Genomic DNA, 13,739 nt, shown 5'->3' with positions numbered 1-13,739 from the left:
CTACCATCGCCTTCACCTGAAGACTTAGCCGTGGTTGCCATGGTTACAAGTCCCCTTTGCCACGCGGTTCGCGACGGGTGGGTAGTCTGATAGTTCGCGCGGTTCGCGTGCTGCTCGCGCGTCTGGCGCAGTCTCGCAGCGTTGTTGCTTCGTTCGTGCGTGCGTGGCCGTGAACGGCGTCGCACCGTGCTTCCGCGCCAGTTCAACAAAATCTAAATGTTTATATTGCGAAACGCCCTGCTCGTATAGGTAGTCACGCACGCAAGTACCGTGATTTCCACGGTAATTGTTTACAATCAAGAGCGTAAGTTGAATTTGGCTTTTGCGAAAACGTACGCATCGAAAGTGTAATATGAGCATTAACTGCGATGCTTTTAAAAATGTCAATATAACTGGGATATATAAGTAAGTTTGCGTTTGGTGCAAATTTAGACTCACGGCAGCAAATTGAATATGATGCAAGACTAAAGTTACCAGCTGTTATCACGAGAATTAAAGCAGACGACGGCGCGTCGAGCAGACGACAACATCGAGCGCTCAGCGTCCCCGCCAGCGCGTCGTGCGGCCCGAACCGCCGCACGACTCGCACGCTCCCGCCGAAACTGACGTCACTTCAGGAGAAGGCTACTGCAGCGCCACCAAATTTTCCGCCGTTTTTGCTTCACCCGCACCGCTTGCCGCCGGCCACAGTGGACCCACTCCCCCATTCTAGTACACTCTAGTATTAGACATTAAGGTTATTACTGTCATTTATGGCTTTCTTTAGTGACGTTTCCTGACGTTGCAAGTGACGTCAGGACAGGTGACATACGGGGCGCGATCGCTCTTGCCCCGCTCTCGCGCAACACGAAGGTCTTGCCTTGGCGACGTGAATTTCCGCTCAGTGGTCCAGTCGGTAAGTTCCCGTACTTGTGCCTCGAGAGAGACTCTTGCCTTGGAAGCCGCAGTATCCCCAGCTTCGCGCAGATGGTATGAACTAGCTTCTCTGCTTGATTCGCCGACCTCAATTGCACCTTGAAAGCGTAATCAAAATGAATGAATGGGCCGTAATCCCGGTCGTACCGGCATTTAACCAAACACAGGCGTTTTGCAGGAATGCATGTAAAGGCCCTCATCTTCGCTTTCCTATTTCGTTGCCTGCCGGTATTGTAGGGTGGCACGGCTTCCCGTTAAGTGTTGGTTTAGTGTACTTGCCTACGACCTTGACGGCTGTCGACCATTGCAAATTTCTGTTAGGTATGATGCAACGTATGCACCCGTACAAAATGTCTCTGTTCGCGCGGCCTCTCGTCTTCTGCGCGATGCTTTAATCGTTCACCCAAGCGAAGAATTGATCGTGGCGCGTGCTACATTCGTTTCAGCTGCGCCTTCGTTCGCCGTAGGATCTAAAGCCGGCAAGTATTTGCTGCACGCGCCGCTCGTGCAGATGATATGCACTACCGGAAACGCGTTTGCATTTCTTCAGTATTCTTCAACGTTATCTCGATCGTATCGGAACTTGGGCACTTAGTGATGAAATATTAATAGTTACTCCATTACTTTTTGTTTAAAACGCGACGACTCCTACACAAGCTTACTTGGAAGTGTGGAAGAGGTCAAGCACTCCCCATTGTAGCTCACTAATGTAAGTTGGCTGAATGAGACTCTATGTAACATTTATTTAGCTGGCAACAGATGTCGCATTACCTGCTGCTTCCAACACATCTAGCAAACGTCGCAAATCGAAAAGATGTGAAGCTGAGAGGGTTTTACATATCGTCTGTTCTTCTCGGCATCAAGTCATGACTTTCTACAGCTGTTGCTCTTCAGGCTAATTTCGCTACATTGCCTCACCGAGTTCCAGATAACTAGCTGCAAACTTGTCGAGTTGAGATCCACTTGCTAACCCCAGTACCGATGAGAGCCCAAAAATGTACGAAATCGCTAGTTTCTCGAACTCTTAGAAGTCTGAGCCAAAATATATTGCTATTTTTAAATTCCTTAATAAATGTTTCTCTCTCTCTCTCCTAACAGTTTTTTTTTTTAGAAACCTCACTGAGAGCTGAAAAAGTATCGCTGCTACTGCCCGACATGTGTAGATTTGAGATCATTTTACACTATTTGTCACTTATTTGTGTCAGTTGTTCTATCCAGGAAACAAGATCTAAAATGTCTTCATTCATGTCAGTGTGGTGTTGTTTTAAAGCATCTACAGGAAGCGAAGGCATTTGGTGCCAGCAGACCTTTGTCGCTAGCTTTCAGATTGAACCACATATTTGAACAGCGAGAATCGTGAACGTCCCTCAATTTTCGCAGGCTTTGCTTTTTCAACTATTTGTTTTTATTTCTTGTTGCTGTGACCTCCTGCCAAGATTACCTCAAACCTATCACGGTCTTGGGCTGCTAACAGTGAGCGGTTATTATTTGGCAATGGTTAATGTAGTGTTCCAAAGATGAACGAGTACGTTTCTTCCAATATAAGTAAATTTTACCCTATGACCTTGATACTATATCTGATATTTTTGCCAGATTCCTTTTTCTGTAACAATGCATTTGTGCGTGGATGTCACCGAGCCTGCTCTTTTGTTGTACAGACAGCACAGCAAAATGGTTCCTTTTATCTCAGTCTGTTATCTGTATTCATAAGCACTGTGGAATTTGCTAAATAGTCAACAAAATGGTGTGCATTGACGTGCAAACGCTCCTTCTTGTTTTGTGTATATATTTAGAGACGGCTTTTACAGTAACGGTGATGTTAGGCTAAAGAGTGCTCGCACTAAAATGATCGTGATGTCGGTGTTTAAGCATCTTATGTGCCAAGGCAGCCTTTAGACATTGTTTGTGCATATTGCATATGCATGGAACAGCTGCAGTACAGCAGGGTCTTTTTGTGGCACAGCCTAGGGAATATCAACATGTGCTCTATCCTAGCTCAATCCTATCTAGCCTAGGGAATATGGAGTGCTCAACCGCCACATTTTCTTTTAACTAGACTTGTAGGCAAGGATGACAAACAGTTGCTCTTGATCACGACCGGCTTTATAATTTATAAAGCCGGTCGTGCTCTTGATACACCTTATGTGCTGTAGATGAGTCAGACTTTTCATGCAAGATAACTTAATATCATATAACGCTCGTGCTACTCATCACCTTTTATTTGAATGCTTTCTGTGTTAGCCCAAGCTGATGGCACTGCAGAGTAGTGATGAAAGCCAATACCTGTAACCTTGAGTATGCAATGTAGCCCCGCCGCGGTGGTCTAGTGGCTAAGGTACTCGGCTGCTGACCCGCAGGTCGCGGGTTCGAATCCCGGCTGCGGCGGCTGCATTTCCGATAGAGGTGGAAATGGTCTAGGCCCGTGTGCTCAGATTTGGGTGCACGTTAAAGAACCCCAGGTGGTCGAAATTTCCGGAGCCCTCCACTACGGCGTCTCTCATAATCATATGGTGGTTTTGGGACGTTAAACCCCACATATCAATCAATCAGTATGCAATGTAGACTGTGGCCAACTTGTCGTAGAGTGGCACACTTGATCCTCTGAAATCTTTAGTATGGCATCAATTGCCAGATGTCGAAAAGGCGGGTGTTCATGGCTACACATCAACAGATAATATGGACGGAGATATCAAGTTCATATACAAGTGGTCTTTTATAATAGACTGGTAACAAATGTGCATCTTTACAACCTTGATATAATGACAATGCAACACATGTAAGGTAAATGCAAACTACAAAAAAGAGTATTGTAAACTGTAGCAATACTTTCTCTGTAGATGAAACCACGAGCAAGTCGTTGGCAGTCACGTGGAAGAGGGGCCAGATAAGTAGTGATGATTAACTCTATATCTATTTGTCTTGTAGCTATATTGTGCTAGCATGCTTAGGAATGCATTTGGAAGTTGGGTAATATAATAGCATCCTTGTCTTCAGTGTCTTAGCTGCTGTAGCCGCATTTTCGGTAGAGGTCAAAGTGCTTGAAGTTTGTGTGTGTATATTTAGGTCATTAAAGAACACCAAATAGTCGAAATTTTTTGAGACCCCTCACTATGCCATTTCTCATAATCGGTGGTTTTGGGACATTAAACCATAACAATTACTACAATTACTATCTACAGTGTGTCTCACAATCATACTGCAGATATAGATATCTCACACACATATATATATACATATATTTTTTTCACTCTAGGCATTGATGACTGATAGCAGCAAAAATATGGCTTCACCACTGGCCACGGTTGAGTCATCATATAAAGAAGAAACTGGGATCGAGAAATTCAAGCGAAAGGCGAGAGAGTCCCCATTCATGGTCATTGGTATGTTTATAGCTCTCATTTGGAAAGTACGATTTAAAGTCGTGGAACAACCCCCGTAGAGAATGTAATACATCATGATGGTTCTTTGGCACTGTAATACTGTCAACGAAACACCCATGTGTTTCTCTTTTTTAAACGGTGACATGAGTTTTTACATGAAAATTTAAATGGAGTAAATGTGAGGTTTCCTTGTGTCTTCATTATCACTGAAAACGTTCTACAATGGTAGAGAATCTTTGCGAAACAGCACGAAGAGGAACGAAATACCAAAGAAGACAAGCAAACGCTGTACATGTTTCGTTAAAGTATTTAACAAGAAGAAATGACATTGTAGGTTCGACTTGGTGTAGATATGTGGTTTATCTTAGTCTTCAAGTGCTCTTAACCCCAATCAAGAAACTGATGTGTGAGGCTGCTGTCAGTTATTTACTGTAACAATAATTTTGTGAACCAGTTTTTATATCGGTGCATGAATTTTATGCTGCAGTATGTCCGTCAGCCTTATTGAATTTTTTGGCTGCTGCCACGTGCGTGTCGTGCCACCTGTTATTACCCTTAAGCTCTTTATGTCAAGTTGCATGTCTGTCCATAACGTGCTGGTCTTGGCAGCAGCACTTTGGTTGTACCTTGGTAGTACCTTCAGCACCTTGGTAGTATTATTCATGTGGGTCACTTGGACCTGCTTCACAAGGTCAGCCTGCTCATATTCAAGGTACCCCTTTGCATGATGAGATGCTGTCGAAAAATAGATTTCCTCCGTTTCTGCCATTGTATACGCATGCCTCCAGTGCACAGAAGTTATGGGTTGTGTCTCTCTTGCTGCTTTTTCTTTTCCTTGCAGAGAGTTTAAAAGCATTCTCACAATAGAGGTGCGAAGAGTTACTATTGTTGAACATGGTAAACTATGTTTGCCAAGCAGTAGCATTTGAGACCCACTGCTCGACGGCCCCTCCACCATCCATGCCTGGTTCCCCCTATTCACAAACCTAACTTAAGCTTATCCTTATGAATAAGGTGGACCTTAACCATAAGTCCATTCTTAATGCCTTGTCCTTATCGCAGAATTTCCCTGGTACTTAAGTAAGGCTCAGTTAAGGTAGCCTAAGACCTACCTCAAGACTTCCTTGAACACAATGGCGGAGGACGGCAACTCTGTGTATTTCATTATGTGGACCGCAGAGAAGAAATATTGAATGGCAGAGCGTGTGCATACACATCACTGCAGCAAGTCTTCAACAATCAACGTAAACTGCTTGAGACCTACAACAAGCAGGAATTTTCGTGCCGCCCCTGCCTCTCAAAAAGCGCCATGAAGAATCTGCTCACTGTGCTGTTTCTCCAGGAAAATATTCATGGTCACGGGTTCATTATGTCCCATCTCGTGCAGCTGCTCTTCGTGTCGCGCTTTTATGGAGTTAGTGCGTTTCAAATTCAGAGCGACGGCCTTGTGAAGGTCTCTTAGCCGACCGTGTCACGACTATAGAGTCCAGCGGATAGCTGCTATGGTTGCAAAAAGACTTTTTCCCGTACCGGTAAGACTTCCCGAAGTGGCGCAAACACTTTTCCGGTTGTTTGGTTGGCCGTACATGGTTGCACCGTGTGTTGGCTGTTGAATTCTATGGCGAGCTGCGCTCACGTTTTTCGGTTTTTCTGAAAGCACACGGCGTCTGTCTTGGTACTTGTTCACAAAATCCGTCTGGATGTAGCCACTCCGTTGGTAAAGTTCATTTCAGTACACTGTTCCACAATAAATCTAAGTTCGTGAAAAAAAAACAAAAAATGTATAACTACTTAAACTACCAAACAAAACTAATGAAATCTCTACAAAAGTGATAGGAAACGGCAAACGCTGTAGTGAGCACGATTAACCACCGAACACAGCAAAAACATACAAAACGTTGAAAGAACAAAAGTGACCTGACCACCCACCTGCGTTGACAGGGTTTGCAGAAGAGTGGCTAGACAAAAAATGTGTATTTCACCATAAACGGCTGGTGCGTGAACAAACATTTCTGCTGTTTAAGTTTGGCTGCTTCTGCGCATACTGTTGTTGGTTTCTTGCAGTAAAACTAATTTAATATTAATACTGCCCAAGGTAGTGATTTTGTAGCAAAAATTTACCTACCCTTGCACTTGACGAGTTAAGGACGCCTTTCATAAGGTGCCTTTATGACAGGACAAGAGAGGTTTCTGGCCCCGCCGCGGTGTTCTAGTGGCTAAGGTACTCGGCTGCTGACCCGCAGGTCGCGGGTTCAAATCCCGGCTGCGGCGGCTGCATTTCCGATGGAGGCGGAAATGTTGTAGGCCTGTGTACTCAGATTTGGGTGCACGTTGAAGAACCCCAGGTGGTCAAAATTTCCGGAGCCCTCCACTACGGCGTCTCTCATAATCATATGGTGGTTTTGGGACATTAAACCCCACACATCTAATCTAAGAGAGGTTTCTGAAACTCACCTTGTACTTTTCTCATACTTTTCTCGTCTTTTCATAAATAGCCTTACCGCGATGAGATAAGGTCTGTTCATGAATACGGCTGTTATTGAGCTGCTTTTCTAGCAGTGACTGCCATTTCTACAGCCGCACCTCAGACAGTACACGCATGCTGGACCATGCCTTTGGTGCTCTTGGTGTGAAAACGCAGTAAACATAGATACATCAAGTGCCTCTGGTGGTTGTGGCACAATAGGCATACCTTCAATAGTTAATTTTGTGAACACACCAAACTAGCATATATAGTAGCTTAAGCTTTGTGGTCTACGTTGCTATGACAGGCCAGGTGCATAGAACTGAAAGGGCGTTGGCCGAGCCTGGTGGCCAGGTTCAAGGAATGAGGTGTTTTTCCTGTTTGTACCTGCAGGAGTAGAGCTATTGGAGGAATAGACCCATGTATTTGGGTTTTGGTACACTTGCAGAACACCAGGTAGTCAAGATTTAAGCGCAGCCCCCTGCACTACATTATACGTCTCAAAAATTCGGTCATGCTTGCTAATTAAAACCCAGAAAGTAATCGTTTGTGGATTACATCCCTTTCTCTGCCATATGTTTCCACTCACACATTTTTAATCGTGCGAGGCTGTTTGGTCGTCGCTTGTAGGAATCTTGAAAAAAGTGTACTTTATAAATATTGCTTTTTTTACACCATACATTTCCACTTATATTGTTATGGTTGTTTGAATTGAATAATTCAATAAATGACAGTCGTACTGTACTGAGCAAACGAAAACTGGGTGACCTTGATTACAGAAGTTCTTTCAGTAGTGTGACAAAACTTATCTCAAAGCATTTTCATCCTCAGTAAGCACTTTTGGTACCTATGAGGTTGTCATAGTAGCAGAAGAAGTATTTTAGTAGAGAAGTAAGAGATCTACTGTTGTGACTGAATATGAAAGACGCAAGGGTTGCTCAAAGAACAGATTATGTACAGATGGACACATTGCCTGTAGCTGTGTTAACTGTTTGACCCACAGATGACTTGCAACATATGATCGAAGGAAAGTGTAAATTTAAAGGCTGGTTTATTTTTGTTAGGCACATTGTTAGTGAAAACTGATGGACAATAATGCCAAGTAAAGTGTAGCAGATGCTGTTAGGAGTAATTGTAATGTAAATGTGAAGAAAGAAATGTGGACGAAATGATAACTGGCTGAAGGCAGGGACTGAACTTGCGACCTTCAATGATGCTAGTCAACGAAACCATGCTTATAATGGGAATGCATGCATGGAACTTTGAAGCATATTCGAATATTTTCAAGGCTACTGTGCCTGTTTTGCCGTGCTGGCATATAGCCAAAACCAGTCGCCGCACAAGACATGCATGAAAATGAGACATGCGGAAAGACATACATGATAACTTGGGGAAACATTATTTGCTTTGTTGCACTCATAACATATCAGACAACTAGCCTGAAGTGAGCTTTGTAGTTTTATTAGTGATCAATATAAATACTTCTATAGACACCTACTTACTAAATAAATTGGGCTTGAAGTTTTATGTTCCATTCAGCATGTTCCTTCGCTGTGCACCTTTTGCTTACGCTATTCTTCTGTCATTGGTTAGCTTGTGTCTTAAGGCACAGTATCATATGTTTGCAGCTTCAAAGTATAGTATGCCTTTGGCACTATCACAACATTTTCAGCGTCACTAGTCCCAGAGCCTGGATATTTGGAGACAACTGCTCGCACACCCGTCACCAATACTAGCATCATTCCTTTCTCTAAAGGAAATTTTTTTCGAGGCTGTAATATTTTGAAAGCTGCAATAGTGTCCTTTTTTGTTAAAGGGACCCTGCAACACTGAGCATAGTCCGTAAACGCTGCTGATTAGTAAAGTCTCCCAACAACACCCGGGCTAAATGTCATGGAGGCGGCCTGTAATTTTCAGTCTGCTGGAAATTGCACCCTCCTGTCTCTCTACAAATGATGCCATATGCCAATATACTCAAGTCCCCTACCATCGGTTGATATGAGCGAGCATCCCGGGCTGCGTAGTTACCCTGTGCACGTGGTCGCGGTAAAAAAAAAAAAAAAGACCAGGAGCTGCTCAAGGTCATCAGCACACTGATGAAGGAACCCACCTTGTGGCCCTCTTGTCATCCCTCCCGCACCCTCCTGTCTCTCTACAAATGATGCCATATGCCAATATACTCAAGTCCCCTACCATCGGTTGATATGAGCGAGCATACCGGGCTGCGTAGTTACCCTGTGCACGTGGTCGTGGTCAAAAAAAAAAAAGACCAGGAGCTGCTCAAGGTCATCAGCACACTGATGAAGGAATCCACCTTGTGGCCCTCTTGTCATCCCTCCCGCACCCTCCTGTCTCTCTACAAATGATGCCATATGCCAATATACTCAAGTCCCCTACCATCGGTTGATATGAGCGAGCATCCCGGGCTGCGTAGTTACCCTGTGCACGTGGTCGCAGTAAAAAAAAAAAGACCAGGAGCTGCTCAAGGTCATCAGCACACTGATGAAGGAACCCACCTTGTGGCCCTCTTGTCATCCCTCCCGCACCCTCCTGTCTCTCTACAAATGATGTCATATGCCAATATACTCAAGTCCCCTACCATCGGTTGATATGAGCGAGCATCCCGGGCTGCGTAGTTACCCTGTGCACGTGGTCGCAGTAAAAAAAAAAAAAGACCAGGAGCTGCTCAAGGTCATCAGCACACTGATGAAGGAACCCACCTTGTGGCCCTCTTGTCATCCCTCCCGCACCCTCCTGTCTCTCTACAAATGATGCCATATGCCAATATACTCAAGTCCCCTACCATCGGTTGATATGAGCGAGCATCCAGGGCTGCGTAGTTACCCTGTGCACGTGGTCGCGGTAAAAAAAAAAAAAAGACCAGGAGCTGCTCAAGGTCATCAGCACACTGATGAAGGAACCCACCTTGTGGCCCTCTTGTCATCCCTCCCGCACCCTCCTGTCTCTCTACAAATGATGCCATATGCCAATATACTCAAGTCCCCTACCATCGGTTGATAAGAGCGAGCATCTCGGGCTGCATAGTTACCCTGTGCACGTGGTCGCGGTAAAAAAAAAAAAGACCAGGAGCTGCTCAAGGTTATCAGCACACTGATGAAGGAACCCACCTTGTGGCCCTCTTGTCATCCCTCCCCTCCCTACGTAGCTCACCCTCGGAGGGCTCACTGGTATATAAGGGAGAAAGGGCTTGAAGCGTGCGACAAATCTCTGCAATTCCAATCAATCAATCAATCAATCAGTTTATTATCATGTCATAAAAGGATGTTGCAGGGAGTAAAATATAGAGACGAAGGTACTAAAGTACAAGACTTCTATTTGAGGGATTCTACGAATCTTTCCAGCATGTGTGCCTAGGAAAGTCGTATGGTAATAGCGAGACTATTACACCATAGCCGGGAAAAGTGTTCCAGGGCCTCTATATTAAAAGTGCGCGATTCTAGCTAAAGCCATTGCAGTCTCGAGTGTAGTAAAGTCTATGCTAGCTCCGTGCACTGCAAATCGAAGAAGCATCCCACAGGTTGTATGTGTTTACCGCAGCCTACACAGTATGTTTTGTTGCGTTAGGACCTGGTGCTAGACACTTGTACCGAAAATAGCATTGTCTCACCCCTACACAAGTGTGTGAGGACAGATCTCGCTGTTACTTGTTACTAATAGCGTTTCCTGTCGCAATGCTTCCATGATGAACAGTGCAGGCAGGGTGAGGAGATAAGAGGAGACGTTTTGATTATCACAGATGATGCTGTGATTGAAGAGTGAGACAAAGTATAAGGGAGTACACTGGAACCAGTACTTTCTAATCAGTTGTTACTGGAGAAGCGGCAAAAGATGGGCTTTCAACTTGAATAAAAAGCAGCCGAAAGACTGGGTGAAGGAAGGTGACACAAGGACGGTCACTGACTGCCAACTGAAGTGTTTATTGATGCAACTAAGGATACGTCAATACACAAAATAATGAAAAACAATAAGGTTACAATTTTCGGTCGCATGCATGTTGTGAAATACCCAATTTTTTTTGGAAACGGATGAACGCTATGGAATGCTAGTGTCAAAAGCATGCACGGGAGGTATTCAAGGCTTTTGCGGTCCACAAAAGGGGTGATCGATGCGCAAGGGCTCTGTCACTTTATCTGTTTGAAAAAGAAATCTGCTAGTTCATGCCACGCATTTGACTAAAAACTGTGATCTTATCATTTTTTAATCTTTTGTGTCCTCCTTTTATTCTTGATTTCATCAATAAAAACTTCAGTTGGCATTGAGGGCCTGTCCTTTATTGCCTTGCTTTGCCGGGTCTTTACATTGTTTCTTCAAGTTTATGGTTGTTGCGATATAAAATTTTTTGTACGACTTTTTTTTTGCACTATTCATTTCTAATACTTTTCTTTTTATGTTTGGCAGAGATTGTATCAGGTATTTTTTGCAGCTGACTGCGATTGTTTTATTTTTCTGTGTCCAGGTCTTACCGGTTGTGTCTTCGTCTGCACGTACGGTGCCTTCTTGTTCCGAAGGCGCAAGAAGCTCGACCCTTCCCTATTCTTGATGCAACTCCGCGTCAGTGCGCAGGGAACTGTGATTGGATGCCTGATGCTCGGCGTCACCTACAATCTCTTCCAGAGATTTCGCAATCGAGACAGCAGTGACGGGGATGACAAGGGCTCCTGATGTTTCTCCGTTACTTAGCCATTAGCTGTCGTTATTTAAATTAATAGTACTGGCTATGAAAATTGTACGTTATGTTCTTTGTATTTGTCATCTTGCTGATCAATTAGAGGTTCTTCTCCTGCATTTTTTATGCCGCTGCTATCTGGAAGTGTTATCTATATCCTCGTCAAGACGCCTTTGGCCCTTTATTGCCAATGTTGCATTTACACAGACAAGAATGAATACTACAGCATATATTAACATTGTCTTAACTATCCCGTCTTGGGTGGTGCTAAAAGGCATTATTTTGATCTGAAATATTCCCCTCATATATTTGAAAAAGACTGTTTCAGGGCACTAAAATACGCATTTCTTATATAGGCACTTGAATACCTTCGGAATTTTCGTCAACGAAATTACCAGCTTCCGTTGACAAAAAGTCAACATATTGTAGTCAGTAGCATATGGGGCAAGAGGGGAATCTTTCACCAAGCACCATGTTCATAAACTCAAACATCGATATAACAAACCTGGATATAGCGAAATATCAGTTATAACGAAGCAAATGAAAAACATTCTTGCTATAAATAAAATGTTAAGAATATTCTTTTATAACGAATTTTCGGTTATAACGAACCTATGTATTTGCTTCTAAGATGCGACTTCGTTATAATGAAGTTTGAGTATATGTTATGTGCTTTGCCTTCTCCGCTGTCTGGCATGGATATCGGAGTTAAACTATGTATAGCTTTTGTTTTTAAATGTTGTACATACATGAAGCTTGTGCTGCATTAAATTATTATTTGATGCTTTTATGAGCCTTGTCATACTTCGAGACAGTGGAGCAAAATAAAACATGTTGATTTATTGTTATTGTGTGCTCTTAGTAAGAAGCAAGTGGAATTTTTTTTAAACTCAGTTTTATGACCACATTATATTTGGAAGCAATGATATACAGCCCAGCTTACTGGACTGTTAGTTAATGTTGCAGAGGTTAACTGCAATGTAGTTTCAGTTGCGCTTGTCACTTGAGGCTATTTTAAACCAAATGAAAAGTTATGAGCTTATTCTTCTTCCTTTGGAAAACAGTGCAAGTTCTGGCACATTGGTTCGATGTACTTGGGTTGTTATGAACTTTACTGCACATGAAATTGCAAGATTCCTCATTTTTTTTTTTCGGAAATAAAGCATTCACTTTTTTTCGACGTTCTTTCATAATGTTTCAATGCTGCTATAGGAAATGCTGACAGGTACAGATTGCCATGCCATCATTGGTTTGTTTGCTAAAATATGTAAGGAGTTTTTACGATAAGAGCTTTGTGATTTTCAAAATTTTGGTGTGAAACGAATTCGAACTTGAAGTGCCAGTGCAAATTGACTATAATATTTCTTGAATATTTTAAAAATATTTTTTCAAACAAAATTGCCGAAAAAAAGATTGGAGGAGCTTCCTAATCTGCTTCTTACCACACAGCAACATGAAAGAGTTTCTTTGGGCTAGGTTGACCAAATCCTGGAGGGGTGGTGTTTTATAGTCTTCTTATCAAAAATGAGGCAACGAGAACTATGTATTGCATTTATGTACAAGGCTCAATATGACTTTCAACACGGCAGTGTGTGGCCTCAAGTTCAAACATTGTGTGTGGCTTCCACTAGCCCTTATTTTCATTACTTAAGCGGTTTTCTCACTTTGGTATGATTCTAGATAAGGAAATAATATTTAGTTCAAATAAAAACAAGTTGAATCTATGCGCAGTGTTTGGACTCGTGAAGCCATGCGGCCCCATGCTGGAAGTCATTGAGCGCGAGTGTACATGACTTTGGGCAATCAGTATCGCCAACTACACTTGACACTTGAAAGGCACTTTCCTCAGCGACTCCTCGTCCAACTTCTGTGGAATGCCAACTTGCGTGGTGAACGAGGGTGTACTCCCTCCGAGTTTACAGTTCTACATCTGTCTCTTAGATGTCAATAATAAAAGAACATCTGAAACTTTGGATGCCAAAAAGCTTCGATGTCCGATTTTTTACTTCCTGCCCAAATTTCAGGCCCAAACACCAATAACAGAGTCCACCTCTTTTCCACACCTTTCATCTACATGTTGGAAGAAACTTCAAAGTGAGTCAATACATTTACAACCGTAGCAGAGCCTAAAAGGCAGCTTTGCCGAAATATAAGTGTGGTGGGGTGAAGCATACTTAAAATCTGAATGGGCCGCCGTTAATCGAACAGGATCTTGAAAGTTATAAAATTCCAGCACTAATTCAATGGAATGGCAAACTTTATTAGAAGCATATTCGGATATGTTTAGACACCT

The 13,739-nt window shown here is 43.1% G+C and overlaps 1 protein-coding gene across 2 annotated transcripts; it reads left to right on the top strand.

The window, feature by feature from the left end:
* Positions 1–728: 728 nt before the first annotated feature.
* LOC142761619 (HIG1 domain family member 1A, mitochondrial-like) lies at positions 729–13,430 on the top strand. Of its 2 annotated transcripts, none has more exons than XM_075893510.1 (3): positions 729–895; positions 4,169–4,295; positions 11,237–13,430. In XM_075893510.1, exons 2-3 carry the CDS (start codon positions 4,175–4,177, stop codon positions 11,440–11,442), a joined length of 327 nt encoding a protein of 108 aa, XP_075749625.1. In that variant the 5' UTR covers positions 729–895; positions 4,169–4,174; the 3' UTR covers positions 11,443–13,430. The 2 variants fall into 2 exon arrangements, with proteins under 2 accessions (XP_075749625.1, XP_075749624.1); XM_075893509.1 differs by having other exon boundaries at positions 733–969.
* Positions 13,431–13,739: the final 309 nt, after the last annotated feature.

The sequence above is a fragment of the Rhipicephalus microplus genome, chromosome 4 (assembly GCF_043290135.1).
Source record: "Rhipicephalus microplus isolate Deutch F79 chromosome 4, USDA_Rmic, whole genome shotgun sequence".
NCBI classification, from domain to species: Eukaryota; Metazoa; Arthropoda; class Arachnida; order Ixodida; family Ixodidae; genus Rhipicephalus; species Rhipicephalus microplus.
Note: the sequence above shows the minus strand (reverse complement) of the source record. Positions and strands in the feature narration are given on the sequence as shown.